Source organism: Nicotiana attenuata, unplaced genomic scaffold (genome assembly GCF_001879085.1).
Source record: "Nicotiana attenuata strain UT unplaced genomic scaffold, NIATTr2, whole genome shotgun sequence".
Classification (NCBI taxonomy): Eukaryota; Viridiplantae; Streptophyta; class Magnoliopsida; order Solanales; family Solanaceae; genus Nicotiana; species Nicotiana attenuata.
The window spans coordinates 9,563-17,983 of record NW_017678846.1 but is presented as its reverse complement, the minus strand read 5'-3'; the positions used below and the strand labels follow the sequence as shown (position 1 = coordinate 17,983).

The 8,421-nt window shown below is 37.3% G+C and overlaps 1 protein-coding gene across 1 annotated transcript; it reads left to right on the top strand.

Annotated features, from left to right (window-relative positions):
• Nucleotides 1-723: 723 nt before the first annotated feature.
• Nucleotides 724-4,815, top strand: LOC109221675 (the record flags this gene model as incomplete). The annotated part of the gene is made up of 6 exons (XM_019386142.1): nucleotides 724-904; nucleotides 2,806-3,010; nucleotides 3,228-3,602; nucleotides 3,696-3,778; nucleotides 3,950-4,560; nucleotides 4,678-4,815. Coding segments are annotated over 6 exons (1,593 nt in total), but the record flags the coding sequence as incomplete, so codon positions are not given.
• Between the last annotated feature and the right edge of the window lie 3,606 nt (nucleotides 4,816-8,421).

Sequence of the window (8,421 nt, the reverse complement as noted above, 5' to 3'; positions counted from 1 at the left end):
GGCGCCGGTCTGTGACGACCCGACCCGTCGTCTCATGTATTACTGCCCCGTTTTCCCCATTTTCTATTTCCTGATGTTTCAGTATCAGTATTAGACGTGTTGGAGTTGATTTGAATTGGTTATGGAAGGAAATGAGACATTTAGTCTCTTTAAGGAAGGCTTGTTTTGGAAAAGTCAACCGGATGTTGACTTTTGTGTTAGAGGGCTCGGATTTGAATTCCGATGATTTGGTTAGCTTCGGGGGATGATTTGTGACTTAGGAGTGTGATCAAAAGTAATTTTGGAGGTCTGGAGTAGAATTAGGCTTGAATGGGCAAAGTTAGGATTATGGAGAATTCCGGTCAATAGGTGAGATTTTGATCCGAGGGTCGGAATGGAATTTCGAGAGTTGCAGTAGCTTCGTTAGGTGATTTGGGATGTGTGTGCAAAATTTTAGGTCATTAGGAGGTGGTTTGGTTGGGTTTTTGATCGAAAGCGTGTTTCAGAAGTTTTGGAAGAACTTAGGCTTGAATTCGATGAGAAATGATGGTTTTAGTGTTGTTTGATGTGTTTTGATGATTGGAACAAGTTTGAATGATGTTTTAGGATGTGTTGGTGTTTTTAGTTGAGGTCCCGGGGGCCTCGGGGTGATTTCGGATGGCCATCGGGATGAATTTTTGGAGTTTTGAAAGTTCTGGTTCAGCTGGTATCTGGTGTTTTCGCTTCTGCAAAAATGGACCGCAGAAGCGGTTCCGCAGAAGCGAAGCATTGGGAGTCTGGGGAGTTCCGCAGAAGCGGAGGTACAGACCGCAGAAGCGGTCTCGCTTGTGCGAGTGGTGGATCGCAGAAGCGGTCCTGGGCAAATTTGAAGGAACCGCAAAAGCGGAACGAGAACTGCAAAAGTGGTGTCGCAGAAGCGACACAGGTATCGCAGAAGCGAAAATAACTGCTCAGAAGGTGGTTTTAATTCCTTCGTGAAATTTTTACAGAACACATTTTTAACTTCGGACTTGGGGTGTTCTTGAGCGATTTTGAAGAGGGAATTCAAGGACTTCGATCAGGTAAGCATCATTGAACTTAGAACACGATTTTATCATGCAAATACATGAAATTTGACTGAAAACTCAATGAATTAAGGTCAAAAAATGGTGGTTTAGGGCTTGAACTTAAGAGAATGAAAATTTGAGGTTTGAGGGAGCATTTGAGCTCGGATTTTGGTAAATTTGATATGTATAGACTCGTGGCGAGATAAGGAATCCGGTGATGTGAATTTTATATTTTTTCGAGAAGTGGGACCGGGGATCGGGTTTTGCCAACTTCGTGATTTTCGATGTTTTTCGAGTCTTTTCGATTGGGTTATATTCCCTTAGCATATTGTGACGTATTCGTTGTGGTTTTGATCAGATTCGACGCGCGAGGAGGTCTATTCGAGAGGAAAAGGGATAGCGAGCCAAACTTTGGGCCGACTTGAGGTGAGTATTAGGTGTAAATGATGAACTGAGGGTTTGAAACCCCGGATTTCACATCGTAACGCTATATTGAGGCGAGGCACGCGCTCTATGACGAGTGCGGGTTCGTTTGTTATTAGGGATTGTGACTTGGTCCGTCCCGGTGATGTTTTTACTGTGTTTTTCTACTGGAATTTATTGGAAATCATCGTTACTTGGATTTGACTGTTGTATTTGGGCTTTGTGCCGACTATGTGAATCCTTCAGGGATTGATATCACTGATTCTGCATACTTTGCATATTGTTTGACCTCATTCCAGGGTTTTAAGTACTATTTTGCAAATTCAGCCCCTTTTCCAGATTTGATATTTTAAGTGATATTTTGGGCTGTGAATTAATGATTTAAAAATGCCCGAGGGGCTTATAGTGATTTCTGGAAATATATGGATGGCTCGGGCTGCACGCCGCAGCAGTATTATATTGACATTGAGGCCGAGGGCCTGGTTGGTGCCACGAGATGGCTTGATTATTTGCGCTTGGGCTGTAGGAACCCCTCCGGAGTCTGTACACACCCCCAATGAGCGCCGTCGACGATAAATATATGGTGGATCGGGCTGCACGCTGCACTGGGTACCTGAGTGTACCGGTATATGCATTGCATTGCATTCATGCATTATTACTCATCTGTTTTACCGGTCATGGTTCTTTCTGTACTATTATTTCATTGATATGTTGGTTTTACTGATAAAGGTTTGGTACTGCTAGTTATAGTTTACCTTGTGTTTTTCAGTGATTTCTTATCTTCAGCCATTATTTGTGTTTATTACTCACTGAGTTGGAGTACTCACTTTACTCCCTGCACCTTGTGTGCAGATCTAGGTACATCACAGGCTGAGGGAGGACCTGTTTAGCTGAGCAGCATTATTCGGGAGCATCAAGGTAGCTGCATGGCGTTCGCAGCCTTGATCCTTCCTTCCTATCCCTATCTTTCCCTTGTTCTGTTTTTCTTAGACAGACTTGTTGTAGGATGACACTCTGTTTTAGAGGCTCATGTTCGTGACACCGGATCCTGTTTGGGGTTTTTGTTTTAGAACTTTGTTAGACGTCCGTATATTATTCAGTATTTCTAGACTTTTGATAAAATGGTTTAGCAATTAATATCTATGTTTCGAATTTATGAATCATTAAATGTTGAGATTAATGTTGAAAGGTCGGGCTTGCCTAGCAATGTGTTGGGCGCCATCACGACCGGGGGTTGGGTCGTGACACGGTCATGTCCCTCGGTTTGGGGCGTGACAGAAATACAGAATTTCAATGTTTCTACAAATTATCTACAAAATTTCTACAAACTGTTCATAACAGAACTTATTTCATGCAGGTTCGTCTGGAACACTAAAGTTACTTGTTATGCCAACATCTCCCATTGTAGAGGACTATGAAAGTATAATAATAACAGATAGTACACCAAGTTTTATTGAAATAGGACAAGTATACCAAGACAAGCAAACAATTGCAACTGCAATGAAGTACTATTCTGTCATGCACAAGTTCCAATTCTGGGTTAAAAGATCTAGTGCTAGAAGGTATGAACATTGCACTTGCTATTCTTTTTTATTTTGTAGTTTATTTTTAAATTTTTACTTCTTCAGTTTTTTTGGTGATATTGTTTAACAACATTGTAGATAGTTTGTTGTTGTTTTGTATATAAACTGTTGTATATGATCTTTTATGCTAAAACTATTTATTTTTTTTGTGATCTACATTTTTTATACCAGTGTTTAAATTGTTTTTATTTTGTAGCTACTGGTTGGTATGTGTTGGTGAAAATTGTACATGGCACTTCAAGGCAACTAGCATAAATGATTCTACAATGTTCAAGGTTAGAACATTCAACAGCTTGCACATATGCACTTTGATGGACAGTACATTCATACAACGCAAACCTACTGCCATGGTAGTTGGTAGCATGGTTATTCCAAAATATGCTGATCCTAAGACAATTTACACACCAAAAGACATACAAACTGATATGTTGTCTGAACACGGCGTGAACATAACATACATGCAAGCTTGGAGAGCAAAGGAAAAGGCTTTGGAGTTTTTGAGAGGTCATCCTACTAACTCCCACAGCAAATTGCCTAGTTATTTGTATATTCTGGAGAAGACTTATCCGGGGTCTGTAGTTAAATTAAAGAAGACGGACGATGACTGCTTCTTGTATGTATTTGTTGCGATTTGTACGTCAATCAGTGGTTGGAAATATTGTAGGCCAGTTGTAGTAGTTGATGGGACCTTCTTAAAGTCACCATACAGGGGAATAATGCTAACAACTAGTACAATGGATGCAGCAGGTATTGTAGTTTTATTGTAGAAATCTTGTAGAAATATTGTAGCTTGTCTGTTTTTTGTAGTACTTGTAGATTTATTGTAGATATATTGTTGAAAAGTTGTAGTTTGTATGTATATGTCTTCCTTTGCATTTTTCCTGCAGCCAATTAATTGCTATTTGCCACATAATGTAGGTACCATATTATCATTGGCATATGCTGCTGTTGATTCAGAAAATGACGCATCATGGAAGTGGTTTTTTGTGCAATTCAAACATGCATATGGTGAAAGACCAAATATGTGTGTTGTTTCGGATCGGAATGAGAGTATCTTGAAGGCAACATCTATTGTTTATCCTGGCATGACACATTATTCTTGCATGTGGCATATTTGGACAAATATAAGGGCAAAGTTCAAGAAGGGTCATATAAAGTTAAGCGAATTGTACTTTGCCACGGCACGATCATACACGCTTGATGAATTTATTGAAAGGATATCAAAGATTGAAGATATTGACCCGCATGTTAAAGCATACTTATACGATATTGGCTACCATAGATGGTCTCGAGTACATGCTACGGTGAACAGAACTTGGACTATGACATCAAACATTGCAGAGTCGTTGAATGCTTTAACAAAATATGCAAGAGAGTTGCCGATAGTAGAACTATTAGAGTATATGAGGACTCTTCTTGAACGTTGGACGAAGGAAAAGTTATTGAAAGCAAAGGGTACATTCACATACCTTGGGTTTAAATTCAACAAAGAGTTGGATGACAACAGAACATTGTCGCACAAGCTTAGAGTAAGATCTTATCATTTATTGCGCCAAATTAATTTATACAGGACAATGTAGATAATTTGTAGATATTTTGTATTTAACCGTATATGAATTGTTTTTTTGTTTGTAATGTAATTGTAGGTGAGGGCTTCAACAGACTACATCCATACAGTACTAGATGGTGTTAGGCGCTATATTGTTTGTCTTGAAACAAGAGATGTAGTTGTGGGCAATTCCAGCTTGATGAACTTCCTTGTCCACATGCTTTGGCTGCTTTAAGACACAGGGATGAGTCTTTTTAACAATATTATTCTCCTTATTACACAAGGAAGAACCTATTGCGTACTTATGAAATACCAGTAAATCCCTTGCCTGATGAAAGCAAATGGAATGTGCCACAACATATATCTGAAGAAGTAGTAAATCCACCTACATGAAGGAAAAGGCAGCCAGGAAGACCTCAAAAAGAAAGATACAAAACATATGATGAAATAAATTCAAAGAAGTACAAGGTTTTATGTGGCAACTGCGGAGGAGAAGGGCATAACAAAAGATCTTGCAAGAATGCACCCAATAAGAAATAAAATTTTATGTAGTTAACAGAATATTTCATAAAAATTGTTGGTGAGTTCAGGATAACAGAATTTGATGTGTAATTGTTGAGGTTTTTTTAAGATCATAATGTAGTTAGTTAGGATTTTTCTGTATTGAGATAATACTTTCATAGAGTGATTTGTTTATGAATGGTTTCTATATATATAATCTACCACTTTTTTACTATCTCTAGCATCCTTTACATAGTTGTTAATGTTTTTTTGCAATTTATCTACAATACAACTACAAAAAAATTACATTAACTGGAATTGATAGAATAACTACATTATAAATCAGTAGGAAAGGATTTATATACTAAAATATTGTAGATCAAGTACTGTTTACATTACAAATGAATATAAAAGCAACAAAACATATTGTTAAATATTTTTTACAAATTATCTACAAATTCAACTACAAAAAAAACTACAATAGCTGGAGCTGACATAATAACTAGATTTTAATTCAGCTAGAAAGAAGTTATATGCTAAAAATAATGTAGATCAGGTATTGTTTACATTCAACAAATTGAATGTAAAAGCAACAAAATGTTTAGTTGCTGATTTTTACACTTTATCTACATAGAAACAATAAAATAACTACATATTTATGCGTTGACAGAATAACTATATAAAAATTCAGTTGGAAAGGATTTATATGCTAAAATAATGAAGATCAAGTACTGTAAACATTCAACAAGTGAATATAAAACCAACAGAATGTTTCCATTTGAACTACTATACTGGATAAGAAAAAAAATACAAAGGCTACTATAATTGTAATGCAAGTCTGCTACAATTAAAACACAATAATATTGTTCAAAAACTTGTCTACCATCTTTCTAAACTAGCATCAACTAAACAATTATACTACATGTTCCATACAAAAATATTACAACTACTTCTTCTTCCTCTGGACTCGTGTTTTCTCATTCAAAGCTGGTGCACCTTTTCTCCTTGCCAATTTGCCAGTCACCTCACTTTCACTGATTGCCCCATGCTCCTGCTTCTTTCTAGCATAGTCCCAAAGTAGCGCTCCATAGCATCTACGATGTTGGTCAATATCAGAAAGGTCTTCTGCCGGAATTGATAACTCTCCAAGACTAACATACTCTGCAAAGGCAGCAACAAATACACCACAATCGCTGCAAAGATAAAAAAATGTTAATATTTACCAAACGATTAGAAAAAAAAAGGGTTAAATGCATAAAAAGAAAGAAGATTTTTGTTACAGTGATCCTTCTTTTTGCTGTGGTATCTCTCCGACGATCCACTGAATGTTAAGAGGGTCGACAGTTTTCTCAATGTATGCCTTTGTATTCTTGAAGTTGATGTCTTTACGCTTCCCATAAAAACCGGTGCATGACAAATACAAAGGGACAATAACAGAAAACTTGTCGACACAAGATTCAACAATAGGGTGATTGCGTGAAGAGACCATGGAATCATACGCATAAAGTTGCCTGTCTGCAATGTCAAAAACAACCAACACCCAGTGGAATTTTTCTACAATATTGACGGGCATGATGACATAATCAACTTCATCTCATGCAACATTTGCGAGTAGTCCATACCCCAATATATATTCCGCTACAACGTCCTGGGGTTTGACAATAGAAAACTTCTTTTCTTGAGGAGAATTTTGGAACTTTTCATAAATTTGTTCAATCCTAGTCTTGAACAAACAATCTGTTGTAGTAAACCTGGTCTTGTTGTGGGGGCCATACTTGCCTCTTTTCCTCAAGTAATACATTATAACATCAATGTGCTGCAACAAAAACAGATTGCATTTATACTACAAGTTATATTCAAATAATCTACACAAAACTACAAAATAACAACAATTACATTACAAACAGAAAACAAAGCATCTACAATCAGAATACAAATTATCTACAAATCAAATACATTGAATCTTACCGAGTCATTGAGGACTTGTCCGGGGTGTGCCAGGGAAAAGAACCACTCCTTCTTGTCAACCTTTTCCACTCCAAGATCTAACCATGGCTTAATTTAGTTGTCCTTTATAGGATACAGAGCATTCCTCCTATATAAACAAATAGAAATTAAAATAAAATTGTTGAATGAAGTGGATATGTAAAAGATGAATACTGGAATAAAAGTGTCAAATTATGCAAACTAACCTCTTTGAACCTGTGTCGGTACCGTGGTATAACCACTTGTTGAATTGATCCAACAACTCAGGATCTACATCTTGACCAATAACACTAGTAAATGGGTGCTTGAGGTGAAAAATTTGAGGTCCAACCGAGGTGCTGCCACCAGAACTGTATAAAGGGAGAAATGGTGATCGGGCATGCTTTCCCGGCTGCCTTGTTCTACCTTGATGCACGGGTGTTGTTTCATCTTGTATAGGCTCGCCGAACTTAACCAACTGGGAGAAGTTATCAGGCAGCTCGAAATCATCAAGTGTAACCTCCTTCTTCTCACCTCCGGAGTCTTCTGAATCACCTACATTCACATACTGTGCCTCTTCACCTACATTGTCATCTTCCTCATTCTGCTGTTCTCTTTGAGCTGCTACTGTCACTCCGTGAATTGGAGATTGTGGATGCATATCTTCCCTCTCTGTAACACCATGTATATCTAGCTTAATAGAATGGTAAAAATATTGAAACATAAAGCAAATATCTCTGAATACAATTTCATACCTGCATTCTCTTCATCAACTGCACCTTCAAAATGTGTATATAAATCAACACGTACTGGATGATTTTCTTCACCAAGTGCACCTTCAACATGTTCTATTTTTTTCATTAAAAATGTTAAATCATACTGGATAGTAGTGACTTGACAGTTTAAGAAGATATGTAGGTGTGTTATAAGATCTACATAAATCTGTAGAGCTGTGCCAATATGCTGTATATATTTTGTATATATAATGTAGAAAAATTGTAGATATTTTGTAGATAACTTGTAGATATTTTGTAGATATTCTGTAGATAATGGTAGATAAAGTGGAGTTATGTCACGACCCGGATTTCCCACCCTCGGGAGTCGTGATGGCGCCTACTAATAGGAGCTAGGCAAGCCAATCAATTTACTTCTTTTAGCAATTATCGTCCATTTAATGAAAACAAAACATAGTATGATAAAACGGAAGTCTCAAATATGATTAACCGAAAGAAATGCGGAAGTTTAACAAAAACCTCTACCCAAGACTGGTGTCACAATACTCACGAACGACTAGAGAATACTAAACACAAGGTTTGAATGAAACATAGAACTGTCTGCTTCGGTACAAATGACAACAAACTGACTAAAATAGAAA